Source organism: Ambystoma mexicanum, chromosome 2p, assembly GCF_040938575.1.
Source record: "Ambystoma mexicanum isolate Mex_15411 chromosome 2p, UKY_AmexF1_1, whole genome shotgun sequence".
NCBI lineage: Eukaryota > Metazoa > Chordata > Amphibia > Caudata > Ambystomatidae > Ambystoma > Ambystoma mexicanum.
This window is the reverse complement of record NC_090923.1, coordinates 1,307,321,311-1,307,338,375: the sequence shown is the minus strand read 5'-3', so window position 1 is coordinate 1,307,338,375 and position 17,065 is coordinate 1,307,321,311. Positions and strand designations below refer to the sequence as shown.

The following is a 17,065-nucleotide window of genomic DNA, read 5'->3' as shown; positions in this document are numbered from 1 at the left end:
AAATGGAGTAAGTGCCTGTGCCAACTTCTTAGCTGCATAGGCTGGCAGAGGGGGAGAGAGAGTCAATCGTAGGTTTAAGAGTCATAATAAGTTGAGAAATAGCTTCTTCAGTAACTGGATGAAAATCAAAGACAGGTGGTGAAGTCTGATTTTGAAAGTTATCTGAATCGGCTACTGATTGATTACTTACATATAGATGGCAGTGGTTGAAGTGAGCGGGAGTGGTCGCGAGCGGTGCTCCTCTACTATTTTAAATGACCTTTTACAGCTCCTATACTTTTATTTGAAAAAGAAACCGTTCTGGAATGGTTTTGTTTTAAACTAAAAGTGTAGGAAGAATTTGAAACTTGCACTTTCAGTGCACTACACTGAACGTTCCCTTAAACAGCAGGTGCAAGTGTTTGGGGGTGTGTATTGTGTGTGGGAGGAGATGTGGTGATGGGGTTTGTGGGGAGCTGGGGCAGGCCAGCAGGGAACATAGTTCCACTACTTCTTTTCGTACACTTCAACCACTGACAGATGGATTTATGGAAGCTCCCTGTTCAATGTCTGCCCTTATCCATTCAATCTTATCTACAGAAAAAGAGTTGAAAAGGTTGGCTCATGCAGGCACTGCATTTTTGCAGTTTGGGTTACAGGACCTAGATATAATAGAGAACAATTCCCTTGGTTGGTTGCTGGCAGTTTGCAATGTTTTACCCAGGAAATCTTTCTTGGCCAAGAAAATAGCCAGCTTATATTCCAGCAGGGCATTCTTAGCTTAAGTTTTGTTGTCTATAGTTGGTGGTTTGAGGGACTCTGCTGAAGTCCCCCTTCCACTACATCCCTTTTTTCTATTCTTAAGGTATAGGTATTGTGTCGGCCGTATGGTGCACAGTATCAGGGGTGCACTTTAGGCACCCCATTTTTGCCCTAGGGTGATTTTATCTCCATACATTGGTTTTAAGGGCTAGGTTGGTGGCGCCTAATATTTAGTTTTGGCTTCACCCGGGGTGAAAGCCGATTTACCCCCTTAGTGGCCCCATGTGCCTTTATGGTAGCCAGTGGGTACTAATGGGTCTTTTTAAGTCCTAGTCTCTGCCATTTTGTTTCCGGCATCCTTTGTTCAGGGTAACCAGGAGGCAGGCCTTATAATGGTCTTTCTGACCATATGGGTTCTTTGTGATCCCATGATGGCAGCCTTCATGGTGGCCATAAGCGTGCTTTGTGATCCCATGATGGCATGATGGCAGCCTTCATGGTGTTTTGGACTGCTTTAGATCAGTTACTGTCCCTGTAGGCCACTACACTACCTGTGAGGGTGGGCCTGAGTGTATGGCATTTTTTTAGGCCAACCTGTTTGGCTGGCCGCCAAAACCTTTGCTTTAAATCCCCTAATGCGATTGGAGAATCCAGCCCCTGTGAGTGAAGGACTATATAGGTGAAACCCTATCCTGGAGCTCAGAGGTGCTGGATTTTTGGAGGATAGGCAGGTCTGCTTACCGGATCAAGGGTTTTAAGCCGTTTCCTCAAGCTGCTGCAGTCTTAGGCCTTCTTCTGGCCTTACTGGCTGGATGCCATGGCCTGGGCATAGCTCCGGTTTGGATCCTTGGCTGCTGGGTGCCCGTCCTCAGATTTCTCCGTCCAGCTTTTGGGCCCGGCTTTCCATCCTAGGGCTTTTTTCTGGGGTATTTTACCACATTTTACTGTTGTTTCCCGCCAATGTATTCTGCCTTGATTTTGCAAGCTGCTGCCACCATACGTTTTGGGACACCCCAACCCACCAGGTTTGCTTGCCTGGGTTGTCACTGGTCACCACCGTCTCTGTCCTGCTGAAGGGGCCATTTTTGCTGGTGTGCTGACCATGTTTTCCTGCTGAGCTGCTGGGGTCTTCCGTGTGCCGGTTCCTCCATCCTCCTGGAGCGATTTCCGTCATGGATTCCACGTAACGATGGTGGGTCCCACTCCACTGAAATACGATTGTTCTTCTTTTGGGCTGTTAAAATAAATGTTCCAACTTTGGTCAACAAAGTATTCCAACCTATTATAATTAAGTGTTGTTTAACCTATTCTTAAGAGTCCATCCTTACGCTAATACAAAAAGGAAATAAACAAAGAGCATTTCCTGAGCAAGCTCCATCCAGAATCACTCACAGTTCTCACCGGATGTTACACCTATTTGCTTTCCCCTTCTGGGCTTAAGGACCATTCCAGACAATTTATTTAAACTCCTTTGAATTCTGAAGCTGCTATAGGGTCGACCCCCGCATCATTACGTTTCACCCCCAGCCCCTGGGGTTCTTAGGATTCACACTAGGCTCTCCCTTGGTCTTGCTTGCTTAGATTCACAACAGGTCCCCCCTGGAAATTGACTTTTCAGGATTTGATAACAGGTCCCTGCTGGAGCTCCGCTTTCCCAAGGTTTCTCAACAGCTAATTCCTGGACCTCAGCCATCTCAGGGTTTATCGGCTGGTCACTCCCGGACCTCAGCTTGCACAACAGTTATTAAGAGGTACCACCTGGAACTTGGCTTTCTGAAAGTTTCTCAAAAGGTCCCTTTTGGACAACAAGTTTCTCAACTTCACAGACACTTGAATGGATATTCCGCTCCCCAACACACATTCAGAGTCTTTGTCAGGCAGTAAATATGGAGTTTCCCACCTGCCACTGGTCCAGTTCCATCTCCTCTAGGGCTTGTTGGTAATAGGCTTTAGAGCTTGGCTTGTCAATTCACTGGGTATCTTAGAGATGCAGGATTGCAACTGCAAGCAAGGCCCAACTCCACTGGTCTTTCAGGTTTTGGCAACTTCCAGGATCTCAAGCCAGGTTTTATGGTCAAAGCTGCCTTCCTCCAGGTAGCATCCCTCATCATAATCTTCCAGACTGGTCTCTCACAGACTCTCTGTCTTTATGACCATCCTCTTGTTAAGGGGAGGGGTGGTTTGCAACTCTTCATGTACTAGGACCCTTTCTTTCACTTCTCTTTCCCTAGCCCTTTTATCCACCTGAGGTTGAGGAAAACTTCCTATTCCCTAAATTGGTTACTCCCCCTACTAGTTTGAATCTCAATTTGGGATTATTTAAGAGGTTTGAGAAGCTTTAGTTATTGCTTATTAAATTGTTGATGATCTTGGTCCCAGATTGGTTAATTACCTCGTGAGTTAATTGCTGATGCCTCAAGTCTTGCAAGGTGCCTGCTGTGTGAGGTCCCATCTTGAATTCAGAAGATCAGAAGAAGGACACAGACTCTGACTTTCCATCTCACTAGTACTTCTTTGTAACTGAAAGAAACAAATGCATTATTTCCCTACGCTAAGGGGTTCCATACCTAATGAAACTAAATAAGGTGCTTGTCAGTCATCAGTGAGAGTCCAAATCAGGATCAGTCCACTGTCCAAACTAACCTATTCCAACCCTACCACTGTTATAACAACAACAGCCAGAGAATGACTCCTTTCTCCTGTGAGCTGTTTCTTCACCATGTTCCATTCAATAAAGTGGTTTGAAGTAGTTCTATGTCTATATGGGTTGTTTGACCGAAAGGAATGACCTACTGCCGAATTGACCTATTTTTTTTGGTCAAATTTGTGTTGACCTACTGTGGGGGTAGAGCCCCAGCCACTCCACCTAATGCGGGAAGAGACACCCCACTCCCAACTGCCTCCCCCACTATAACCTTTTCCCTTACCCTACCCCACATCTATTTTTTTATTAAGATTTACGAATTGACCTAACGAAATTGACCCAAAAAATACGGTCAATTCGGAGTAGGTCAATTTGGCATTAGATCAAATTGGGTAATACCGTTCTTGGTAACTACTTTTATTACTTCACACCATTGTAGTACTGGGTTCTTTGAGGTTTCAAGCGCCTCTTTCCTTTGATTACTCCTTTGATTACTCTTTTGTTCCTTCTTGTATTTCTCTTCTCTTACTCTATTTGTATTGATCCTTTTCCTTTCATGGGATAACTTTGACCAACAATTAAAACTTGGCTTCCCAAGTTCATTATCTTTACTTCACAGACTTCGGTTTGGCTTTGGCCTTGGCCCTTGTTTTCTTTTTCAATCTGTTCTCTCGGGTTGTCCCTCTCACAGCATCTCCTTTTTGGTAATATATCAGGGTTTTCCCCTTGATCTCCTGGATTATAAACCTTCCAGTAAGGATTATCATTCCACATTAGTGTTTTAACTCCTCTGGGATGTGTATAAGGGTTCCCGTAACAGTTCTCTTTTCCGTCTTTCACTCTTGATTCTTTGTCCTGGCTGGGACGAGTTTAAGAGTTCTAGTAATGATTCTCTTTCTCTTTCCCTAATATCAATATCTGATCTTGACTGGGACGAGTATGAGCGTGCCTGTATGTTATGACTTGATGGTCGTGAAGATTATGGGGCCTCTGTCCACAAGTTCCACTTAGAAAGATACAAATAACTTCCTGAGCAATCCTTGAGGCCACAGGTTTTTTGAGTGCCGAAAAAAACCCGTCAGAAACCAGGAACACCGGTGACCCCTCGACCGCTGTAAAGCAAGCAATGGGTCAGTACAATGGCAAACAATATTCTGAATAGCGAGGTAACAAATATCAAGGGGCTTACCAAGGGTCTGGGGACAGGAAGAACAAAGATGAAAATGGAGGTGTTCCATGTGGCTGCAGAGTGTAGCAAGCGGCAGCGGTGAGGCGTAGATTGTTGTAGAAATAGGCACTGCAAAACCTGTATGGAGAGGGTACTCCAAAAGGTGACAGAAGGGGAAAATCCGAAAACAGTCCGTTAAGAGTTCCAAGGTCAAAAGCCAGCCAATTTCGTCATAACCAGGGGGTAATCCAAAGGAGTCCAATAATACAGTTCAAAGGTCCTGAAACAGCAGAGCAAAACGATATCCAAGGGCTTGACAGAGGAATCCAAGAAGAACAGTCCGTAGTCCAGGTTCAAGATGCGTAGACAGGAAGACGCCAAACAGTGCCTGATTGGGTCAGCTGTGAAGCACTGAATGAGCGTTCCCGCTCCGGTTTTAAAGGGGCCTAGGAGTGTCACATGACCCATCATGTGACCGATGATGTAGCACGTTTCTTTGTCACATGACCAAAGTTTCCAAAACACTGCTGCCGGGTCTTCCTGAGGGCGTGACGGAGAAAAGGAAAAAGCCGGCGTCTCCGTCGACTGTCTCCAAGACGCCAGGGCAGCTGCCAATGTTGCAATTTGCAATGGGTGAATATGACCATAGCGCGTTAAATGCCCTCGTGTGCGCCGCTACCGTGCTGCTTGAGGGAGTGAGGACATGAGGTCAGAAGAGGAAGGCAGAACAGGACCTGAGATGGAGGGCTTAGTGACTGCACGGGTATTCGTGTGCGTAAGGTGACCAGTGGATGGTGTAACACTGTAATGATTCTCTTCCTCTTCATTCAATCTCAATATCTGATCTGGACTGGGACGAGTATGAGCGTGCCAGTAATCATTCTCTTCCTGTTCACTCAATGCAAATATTTTGTCTTGACTGGGACGAGTAAATGTGTGCCAGTAATGATTCTCTTCAGTCCCCCACCCGGGTCTCTCTTTTTCCCTGTTACCTCCTATGCTCGAGGACGACGTCACTGGGACTTTCTTCTGCACTGGTAAGGTTGGCCTGAGTGTTTGCAGTTTCTGATTTACTTGTTCTTTTTTCTTTCATTCAACATAGATGTATCAGCATTGTTCACGGACCGCCTGGTCCATCTATGCGCAACTTCGGTCATGGCCACCACTTAGCTCTTGTTCTGGGGTAGGACGCCTCGCCTTCCCTTTGACTTCTCTCATCCCCTCTCTTCTCCAACGGAATGCGTCAGAGACCTTAACGGTATTTCGCCTTTGCACAGGATGCCACGCCTGCAGCTTTCCTTCAGGATACTTCAAAAAGCAAGTTTGTAACTTGCGGGTTCTCTCACTCCTCTCCCAGTCTGTGCTTACTTCCTTTATTACATTTTCCTGGGCCTTCCTCAGCGTAATGTTACAGTGCTTTCTCTCTGTTTGCTTAATGATCTGTATTCCTCCACAGGTCTCTTCCCTCCTCTCAGTATCAGGCAGTTTTTCCCTTAGAGTGTATCTAGATTGCAATAACAGATTGGTATGTTCTTCGTACCTTTCTTCACGGGAATCCTTGTCTCTCCCAGTGAAGTCACAATTTCCTCTACTGCTAGGGAGGGTATTGTGGAGTGGGCCCACCTCCATAGTCTCACTGGGAAAGTCTCGATTGGCAGATTGCCATTTGCTTGTCCAGGGGTCCTTTCTATTTCTCGCCCTGTGTTCTGACTGCTTGAAGTTGTGTACTCTGTAACTTTAAAGCCATCCCTGTGCAAGGGTATACCTCATTTGAAGGGGATAGGAAGCTGGTATATCCCACCTCATCCACCTTCTGGGAGGCACATCGGGTAGCAGACGACCAACCCAGGCCCCAGTGACTCGATGCCCCCACACAAAAGGGAGGGTGTTCAGACAAATACTGTGGTATTTTTAAAAATATTTTTCAAACAAACACTGTATGTATATACTTTAGCGTCTGGTCTCGGTTCTGGGTGATGGGCAGAAGCTTTACAGTTCTTGTTACAAATATCTTGGCAATTACTGATAACTCCACACAACCCTTCGTATTCCGGTTAAGAGCCTCACCTCCCCCCTGCTCCCCCTACACATTGCTGCAATGTCTGCTACCCCTGCATCCTATCTGTACCTGCCTTGGTGTGTACCCTATATGCTGGGCTAAATTGCTTCTCAGCTACGTTCATGCTTTACAAATCACTTAAATGCAGACATACATGTAATTCAACCTGACCCGTATAAATAGAACAAAATACTGTTTCTATGCACGATGAAGTCTGATTTTGTCATCAGGGACTGTGGATATGCTGCCTAGAAGGATAGTGATCCTCCTAAATTTGACGATGGTGGCCCCGGAGGAGGTACATGGGGATCTTCTTTTAGCCCACACTGCAATCCCTTTGGCGAACAGGAGATTGTCACATGCAGCGCCACCCATTACAGACCCCTCCCCAGTGCAAAACATAGAGTTAGGATACACAACCCAGATGCTTAGCCCTGGAAGGTACAAGGGTCCCAGAACCCAAAACCTAGGAATAGCTTTAGCATGGGAAATTATGTCTCCCAGAATCCCTCTATCAGGTCTCATATGTAAGCCTTCTAGTCAAAAGATGAATCTAGATCGGTCCCAGTGCCAGGATGTCCTAATACCGGGGAGGGCAACGAAACCACGTACGATACCAAAGCCAAAGACAAATTGGAGTTTACCCTTTAAGGAGGACACTTTTGTCTAGAATAAAGCAGTACAAAACATCCCAAGGGTGGTAGGACAGGGACATGAGCTTCAAGATGGCTGCCTTACCTGAAATAGCTTCTGTCTCAACCAACCCCACCCCTGACCCAGGAAGGAAACAGGAATGACCAGTCCCTCACCCATCCCTATCCAGATGTAGCTTGTCGCTGGGAAGACAACCCAAGGAGGGGCTAAGGCACTATAAAGAGAGCTGCTCCGAACATTTTCTCTCTCTGCATTTGGAGCCACAGGAAGATGGTGTTGGATGAGAGCTGGAGAGAAAGATATCCTGGAGTGGATCCCTGAGCAGGAGAGTGGAGGAGCAGTGGAAGGAGTGCTGGTAAGGTGAAAAGGGGAAGAAGAGGTTTACTAAGCAGGACACAATATCATTTTGAGGTGAGTAGGGGACTTTATTCCTAGAGGTGGTTAGAGGAATGTTATTGAAGGAGGATGGCAGGGAGTTGGTGGTGGAAGGTGGGAGGTTGTCAGAAGAGGTGGTAGTCAGTTTATTGGAGCAGTTAGAAGAGGTGCTGGAGTTATTGGATGAGGTTGGAAATGTAAGGGAACAAGGTTGAAGGATGTTACAGGACAAAGGGGGTGTCAGGAGGAGCTACAGGAGTGGTTAGTGGAGGTGAGGAACATCAAGAAGGAGGTTGATAATTTGTTGAAAGGGGCTGTAGTAGGAAATATGAAAGGAAGTCGAGGTAACGAGGTGGAGAATCATCCAGTGAGTACATTAAGAGTCAATGGGCATGGGCGGAAGAGGTACCTGGAGAGGAGGTAGAAATCAAGGAGGTGATGGAGTATCAGGAGGTTGAAGGAAAAGAATTTCGGAGCTGAGGTGACTTTAAAGAAGGACTTGAACAGCAGGGGAAGACTGATGGAGAAGTTAAAAAAGAAGATGCAGCTGAGGCAAAGGTTGATAAGTGTAAGGACAGAGGAAGGAGGTTGAGAGGAGGCTGCTAGTGAGGTTGAAAGGAGGCTGGGGAACATCAGTTTGGAGAGGAGGCATTGTAAAGATAGTTGGGGGTAACTATGAAGGACGTTGGAAGGAGATTAAGACAGAACACTGAACACCAGAGTGCAGAACAAGTAAGAAGGAGAATGAGGAGAATGTCGAAGGAGATCAGGAAGATGGTGAAAGTGAACAAGAGGGTGAGGAGGAGGTTGAAAAGAATCAGAAATTAGAAGGAGAAGCTTGGAGGTTTGTGTCCCTCCCTGTGTCCTCCTCCTTAACTACAAAGTGACTTCGAGAAGGAGCAACCTTGGGTGGCCGTTGTGGTTAGGGAGATGCCCCTATGTGAAGGGGTGGATCCCAAGGTTGGTGTGGTATCAGATGCAAGGTGTTGTGGCGAGGAGGGTAGGACATACCTAGTTGATAGGGTCGGACCTGTAGACGACCCCCTTCTCCCTGCTGAACCAGAACCCTCGTACCATAAACTCACAATTGCTGGTGAGTGTCAGAAGCGAACAACCATCCTCACCAAATGAAAGACTTGGAGTTGTCATCCAGGTCCGACCCTAAAGCCGGGTTGACCACTGATTTGTGCTCAATAGGGAAGGACTACATCAAGGGATTTGAAACTTCCCTAAGAAAGTCTGCACCGAGGTGAACCACTTAGTGTGACATAAATTGGATTGAGCCACTGCAGCTCAAGGGTCCCACCGCCAGAGGGTCCCAATTGTTGCCCTGCTTTTTTATTATTTTCATTGCTTTGACCCCTAATACAAGGGCTCTTTTCTGTTGTATTTTTAGTGAAACCCTGGACTACATTTTAAATGTCATGCCTTTTTGTTATTCTCGGTGGCACGTTTTAAAAAAAAGTATTTATTAACTCTTGTAACATAATAATTGGGATCCTGCAGTTGAAGGCAGGCCCTTTTGGGGGACTCTGAATTTATATTTCACTTTCTACTAGACCTCATTGAAAATAGGGGAGAAGACAATTTGCAGCAGGGTCTAAGCAGGAAGTAAACAAAAAAAGACTACAATGCCACAATGTTGGAGTGCCAGTGCCTGCTTGCGCACATGAATGTCCATAAATGCTATGTTAAAAGCATTAATAAGCATGTGTTCAGCGAATATCTGTACCAATGCTATTTATTTCAATATTCGTTTAATAAAATCCTTGTACGTGTACTGGTCTCAGTTTTGGGGACACGGTGAAAGGCAGACATCTTACCAGCCTGGTCACAAACATTTCACCAATTGCTGATGATCCCACTAAACCCTACTTATCCCCTGTCTAGGTGTGCCTCTTCCCCTGCAACCTCTACACATCGCTGCAACGTCTTCTAACCCTGCACCATGCCTGTGACCCCTTTGGTGTGTTTAACATCTGTAAATTGCTCTGGTGCTTTACAAATCACAGAACTACATATGTACATGACAACGCCCAGCACATATAAATAGAAAAGAGTAGTTTCTATGGGTTCGGTCACTTTCTTTAAAAATGTTTATTAACATTTGTAAATTAATATTTGGGATCCTGCAGTCGAAGGCAGGGACGTCGAGGAGCCTAGCAATTCTGTAGGCATTTGTGGTTTTTTAAAATCCTGCTTCGCCACCATTAGAAGTTGATTGAACATTTTGAAAAAAGAAGAGCGTGGCATAAGACAATAGAAGTTGCTTTGTACCATATACAATGTAACATTGTATTTGTTCTGCAAGGAAGGGTAGGCTTCACAAAAAAGATTGCTGGCCTCTGCATTTACCCATCCCGATCGTTTGGCTTTGTTCACATTTGTTTTTATTAGTGATCATGGCTATGAAACTATGAGAGTAGAATCTCAAACCTAGAATCCTAGCCTCAAGTCTGAGAATGTGTGGACGGCTCATCTCCAGGCGGTTACAGAGCTAGTCTTACTTTCAGAAGGGCATGAACAGCAATAGAAGAATGAACATCTGCAGCATTTATTTACGAGACACATGTATTTCGTGTAATTGGTGTGTACATGGCTGACGTTGCTGCGGGGCCACTTGCAGAGCTGAGTCTGCAAAATCGGACATCTTGCCGAGGTGGTGATCATCACGCAGACTGACAACCTGGAGGCCTGTCACAAGGCGCCCGTAGATGTTGAGAGTATGGGCTACCGCGAGCAGTTGGACCAGGAGAGGAGGGCAGTGTTGCCTGGGGGGGCAGACTTGTATGATATGTGACTGCTTGAAGAGACTGTGCATCTTTGGCATGCTCGACCTGATAAAACCAATCACTGCGAATGGTGGCATTCAGGATGTGCTTTACATTCTAGTACTATGTCTCATGCCTAGTGAGGAACATTTCTGAAGGCATTCTGCACCGTTTCCTGACAATGCTCTCGAGGTGGTACATGATATATACTGAAGTGCATTCTTTGATCCTCTGGGGGATGTGATTGAAGTCCCTTAAATTCATTTGAGTCCGCTTAAGGTCTTCTCTGTAGCTTCTGACCTTGTTTTCATGGAGCTGCAACATAGATTATGTAGCAATAATCCATCTGAGATAGTACCCAGAGACATGTTAAGTTTAAATACTCCGGTCCACCGGAAGGAGTGCAGCAGAGCACTACTCAGCATCATGAGTTCACAGCTAGTATTCTTTTCTCCGTCTAGGATCTATTGGAAGAAAGGGTGATCTGTTCTGCAGCTTGGAGCGAGTCCATTAGATGACGCTAGCAGGACGCTACCGATGTTCGACACTTATAAGCCACCTTTAACCACCAGCATTCCACGACTAAAAAGCAGTGCCCTGTTACATGTGACTAATCTGTGTATTATCCTTTGTCTGAATATCAGGAAAGGAGTGTAGTCTACTGATCACCTATGCATTTGCACTGATAAATAGTTAATGTTACCATAGCAAAGCTATCTGCAAAAATCCTTTCATAACATTACCACGTGCAATAAGCATACCTCACAGTAATAGAAATGGTCATTTCTCCCAATGTCTAATGATGAACATCATTTTACTACTGCAACAGGCAGTGTAACACACACAGAAGCAGTAGGGTGAGAGTATAGACGAAAATGTACCATGTGCCGCCAACATTTTGTGCCTGCTGCGTTTCATGTTCTATGTGAGTTGGATATCAGTGTTGTTTTTTTCTGTAAGATGCAGCCTGTAAGGAAAAACACTGCTTTATTCGTCCTATCTTTGTCTCTTTGGATCACAGTTGTTAACTGCTAGTTCATTCCTTTGCTAGGGCATGTAATAATTAAAATATAACAGGTCTGTGACAGCGATACGGAATATAAAATGGTACTGTTTTTCAGTCTTTTCCTTTTCGTAATCATTGGAAACGCTTTCTGTTTTGTAGTTTCACAGCCGCACCACTTGCGGCTGTGAATAAGCCGCAAGTGGTGCGGCGAAACGCGTCGACTGTCTTTGGGAGAGCCGGTATTTTTGACGGCTACACGTATGGTGCCATGATGTTATACTCAATGTTGAGTTAAATAAAGAAGAAATGATTAATGAGTTTGGAGTGCTGGGCGGAGTTCTTATATGCACGGAAAGGCGAGTGCTCCTCACCGACTAGCAAGGTTGCTAAGTCTTGGAGAAACATATGTATATTTTTGTATAGAAGCAAACTGCATTTTGAATATTCGGAAAAACCTTTCTTGGCATATCTAACTTTAGTCAGTCCCTCAAACTGGGTTGCAATACAAATTATGCAGCGACCTGCCAAGGTTAAGTGTGGTTGTGGGACTTTGGAAGGCTACCTAGTTTTGCGTGCAGGTGGTGAGGGCCAGTTCTGAATCAATTCGTTCCTTTTCAGTTTTTATGACCAAAGTACCAATATAGTTTTACTGTGTTAAAGTTGCTGCTCCTGTACCTACAACCAGGTCACTGTATAGTCTGTGTGGTCTCCATGTAGTCAGTCACAAAGCCAACAATGATATGCTTTTGTGAGAAAAGATGTACCAAAAATCACAAGCATGAGAAACTATTGCACAGTGTTTATATTTTAAGCAGACATATCACTCCTTATTTCTAAACTTGTGTGGTGGGATTAGAAGACTGTGATAGGGTTGCCTGGTACATTCCTAATTCTGGACCTGAGATGTGAGGCAAAGGATTGCACTGTTAAATGCTTTGCAACCATTTTTCTGTGTTTACCCTATTTCTTTTAATTATAGAAGGAATTACTGTCAAAGATTGATAACACTTGATTGAGAATACTGGCCATTCATGGGCCTCATTATGAGTTTGGCGGTGTGGCCAAAAATTACTGCTGAATTTCAGCACCGGCGAATTATGGGTTTGGAGGTATGGTGGAGAAAAAACCTCCCGCAAAAAGCGGGAGGACATGGTGCCACCCTACCCCCAAAAAATGGCCATTTCACTGGAATTACCACAGGCAGTATTACCACTGGTGGTAATTGCGTCGAAATCCTCATGGAGTCCTATTGACTCGTTAAATGGGGACAAACACTGCCATACCACCACTTATAATCCGGCGGTAATTCTTCCAGAGCAAGTGGCAGTAACAGGAAATCCATTTGGTGGCATTTCGGCGGATTTACCGGTGAGATGCCACCAAACTCATAATAAGGACAGTGTCTAAATACCCTGTTTAACAAATATTAGAGGAATGGTCATCAATTGCTCTCTATCATTAACCTCGGCCATTTCGTGCTGCCTCACACAGATGGGCAACAATTTCTAATAGCAAACTTGTAGGAGAGCGTGGTCGTCATGAGGAGAGGAAAGCCAAAACAGGTCCCCTTTCTCCATTCATGTATCCTTGTTCTATAAAGATCGTAGCATGTTTAGTTTCTTGTAGCGTAAGTATGGGCGTGAAACTACGTACATTTCTTTTTTCGGTGGGTTCATCGAAGAAAATATATTAGAATTGCAGAATCTATTGAGTTCCATTGATTGGAGGCAACATAAATGGACTGGTTTTGTAAAATTTGGAGTAAACTTGCAACATGATAGTATTTTACTTTTCATGATGTCATGTGATGTAATGTAAAGTGGTTTTCTGTAGCGCTGCTGCAATTTTGTGGCAACCTCATTATGCAGGGTTCTGCAAAAAAAAGTGGAGGGAGTGATTAGTGGAGAGAGGGAAGTGCAGGGACAAATCCTGTAGTGTTTGTGAGTGCAAGCCAGTTTCTGGTGGTTGTACTTGGCTTAATGCCTTATCTGGAGGATGGAAAACCCAAGATTTATTAGATGACAGCGATGGGACACCAGGGTCGGGGGGGGGTGGTTGTGATATGTTAAAGATATAACAGGCCATGCGGAAGGGGGGGGCGGGGTTCTAAGTCGCTTCCCAAAGTTAGTGGGGTGGGGTGCGGGGATCAACATTTTGATTTGTTAAAGCAGGAGCCAAATGCAGGTCCTAGGTATCAGGTCTGACCCAGTGGGTAGGAGCTACCTCTGGGCAGACTCGGACTGGCCTATAGAGCAATAGGCCCATAGTCTAACCAAAAACACAAAATGCTTGTGTGTGCGTTTTTTGGTCAAAGTGGGCCACTTTTTTGGCCAATTTGATGAGTTCATTCACTCTGGGGCTAGCATTCTTTAAAATGCACAATTTGCATCACACTTTATAAAAAAACCTCACCCTTGGTTAATATTCAAACAGTCAGTCACAAAAGGAATGAATTGCCATTTGCAACTGTGGACCACTTTTTCATTGGTGCCCGAGACAATTTTATGGCCCAGTCCGAACCTGCCTCTGGGTCACCAGAAGCTATCTACCTTCCTCGTGAGAGACAAACTTTACGTTTGTGCCCATTATATCTGATCATGTATGCATTAAGGCCTTCTCGATGGGTACTTTTTTATACATTCCTAAACATGAAGCATTCATATCACATATTTGTTTGCATGGCACCAGTTGGCCTGGGAGGACAAAGGTACCTTCTGGCTCGCCTAGGCTACAATCAGGAACGAAGTAGCTCAACGCAATTTCAAATCCTGGCGGTGGTGCTGTCCAGCATGATGCTGTCGTTTCCAGTGGGGTGTTTGTATGTAGTGCAAGGGTGCTGTTAGGTTAAAGGGTTTGTTGGGTAAGTGAGGAGTGGAGGAGGATACTTGTCTTGAGGAGTCTTGTTATCAGGCTTTGGGGTTAAGCTGTATTGGTAGTTCTGCAGCCTGCACTTTGGCTGAAATTGCAATTTCTGCAGTGATGCTGTCTGTCAGGATGAGGTAGTCTTCCGGTTTTGTATTCCGTTATATGAAGGCAATGGTTTTTCAAGGGTGTCATAAGTCTGATGCAGAGAAAAAGTTGAGGAGACAGACCCAACTGTGTCCGATCTTCAGTTGTCCTTGAATAAGCGTTGAGCCCAGCTGTGATGATTGTGTCAGTGAGGCTCACCAGACATGTCCCCATCTTTATTCCATGTCAAATAACCTTAGTGATTCTGTTAGCATGGGTATGACAGACGATACAAAGTGTGGAAGTTGACTGCTTACTTTATGTGTCAGTTGCATGATTTTGTAAGGAGGACTGTGTTCTGCCGGTCTCAGCATGATAATGCAGTATATCTTTGGTTTATGAAAAAGAAAGGTGCACCTCTGGTCTGTAATTTCTCTAGCAGACATTTTTGTTTGAGTTGATTTGTCAGTGTGCTGCTATATATGCCTTTTGTCTAATGCATATCCATGCATATGTTTTCCTCAGTGCGGGCTATTTCTTTGGTGATGAAGTTAAGGAGCACTCCGATTCACCTGTCCAGACTGACGTGGACAGCTGTTCTGAAACTGAAGTACCACCGATGTTACAACATCTGGAGATTTCTCCGTCACCCGAAAGGGAAGAGGGCAAGAACGGCAAAGACATGCTTTCTGACATGCACTGTCAGAAAGCAGAAACAAGTGCGGGTTTGGCAGCAGCGTCTTTTCAAGGAGATCCATGTCCTAACACAAGCAATAATAAACGTCCTTCTGAGGAGAGACCAGAGGGGGCCGTAAGCCGAAGTCCTTGCCCTGGAGTTCTCAAGTGGACTAACATCGATTTAGTGGCAGCTCAGACCAACCCAGCTGTTATAACTCCTGCTGTTACAGACACATCCAGCGTATCTTCTTTGGGAATTTGTTCAATTGGAGCTGAAGAACAATTTGGGGATGATGAGCACCCTATGTGGGTTTGGGTGTCTGGAGGAGGCTGCCTTGTGGATGTGCACAGTCCACTGAAATGGTTCACCGCACAGCAAGGTATTGTTGTTCAAATATATTCAAGTGAGCAGAGCTGTAAAATGAGACTGATGTGCATGAAAGGTAATGCAAGTGAAATATGGCAGCGTACATTTAAGCATTGGTGTGTGTGGCCATTTGAGATTACTTTTTTCGGGTATGGTTTGCATTGTCCACTACAGTGCCTTGTTCTCCTTGCACTACCCGGGCCTGCGCTGCCCTGGCTGCACTTACTCAGAGCATTGCTACCATGTTTTCCCCTCCCCACTCCCTTGCACTCCCCCTTCCCTTTCCCCTTGCACTTCTCATTCTTGCACTTGCACAATCCGAATGACACAAGGCCTAGTAAGATTGTTTCTCTTGTCCTCCATCTGTATTCCCTCGATTGTCTTGTCGCGCCTAGAAACCTGTGTACAGACCGCAAGTAAAATGACTTATCATATCATATCAAAGCTGCAGGAAATTGTAAATCTCAAAGTAGGTGTCCACAGTGGTTCCTTACTTATGAGGCGCCAGATAGGGAATCATCATTGACAATGTTGTGCTCAAGATTTCAAAGATGTTCCATTGTGTTGTGATTCCTTGTGGTGGGATCAGCTGTGATGATGTCTCTGGTCGAGTGCTGTTGTAGATTGACTATCGGGATAATCCCAGTAAGTAACACCCCTTTTGTGTAAATCTATGTTGGGGTTTAATATTTCCTGTTATTCTTGGATATCTTTTTAGAATGTGGAAATGCATAAACAGCATCTCTAACGACATTTACAAATGTACCTAAATATGCTTCAATTGCTAACCAGATTCTTTGATGAAATGCCCTTGAAAAAGCTTGTGTATTGCATATAGAAAAACTGTATTGATGAAATTAAAGTGAGATTACTTACTCAAATGGTGAAACTCTTTACATCAAAATAAAGCATGGCAACTAATGTTAATAACTGTCCCTAATAGCAGGATTTTTGTTTCATTTAATAGATCTTATTTGTTTATTATAATTTTTTTGTTGTTGCCATTCACCTTTTATTAAATGCAATAGGGTACATAGGAGCAAGAACAATAATGGCATTCATTGTACAGTATTTAATATACCACATTGTATTCCTTTCATTAAGATATTCCTAATTGAATGACAATCTTTACTCTAAACACGTCTAAACATACACTCAAGGCCCCGCTGCATCCAATGATTCCAATACAGTATATATTCATGGAAGCATGTCATCCGTTAAAAAACGTGCCATTATATTAACGTGAATGATTGCAAATCTCGAGGTGTATGGTGTACCCCCGGATAATCATGCTGAGTAACAAAATGAATGACCGGCCCCCAGTCCTCTAAATATTTTCTTGCCCCCCTCCGAGTGAGGCTCCAATTTTACACATTGCAACCACAAACAACAACTTCGCCCACCATTCCCTTATATCAGGTGTGTTAGCTGTTTTCCAATTACAAGCGACTATCATTTGGGCCGATACCAGGAAATGAGTAGTCAATTTCGAAAACTGTGCCATTAATTTGTATTGGCCACCTTCATCTTCACCCCCAAAAGAATCACCAAGGGTGGAAGTGGTAGATCCACACGCTCATAAGATTAATTTGAGCAAACACCTCCTTCCAAAACAACTGAATCAAGGCACAAGACCACCATATATGAAAATGG

The 17,065-nt window shown here is 44.5% G+C and overlaps 1 protein-coding gene across 3 annotated transcripts in view; it reads left to right on the top strand.

Moving 5' to 3' along the window:
* Positions 1–17,065, top strand: part of TECPR1 (tectonin beta-propeller repeat containing 1) — a 1,334,260-nt gene that overhangs the window by 669,258 nt on the left and 647,937 nt on the right. For all 3 annotated transcript variants that reach the window (XM_069645650.1, XM_069645652.1, XM_069645651.1), the window contains exon 10: positions 14,893–15,425. In XM_069645650.1, the coding sequence (XP_069501751.1) occupies positions 14,893–15,425 (533 nt within the window). The remainder of the gene's footprint in view (positions 1–14,892; positions 15,426–17,065) is intronic.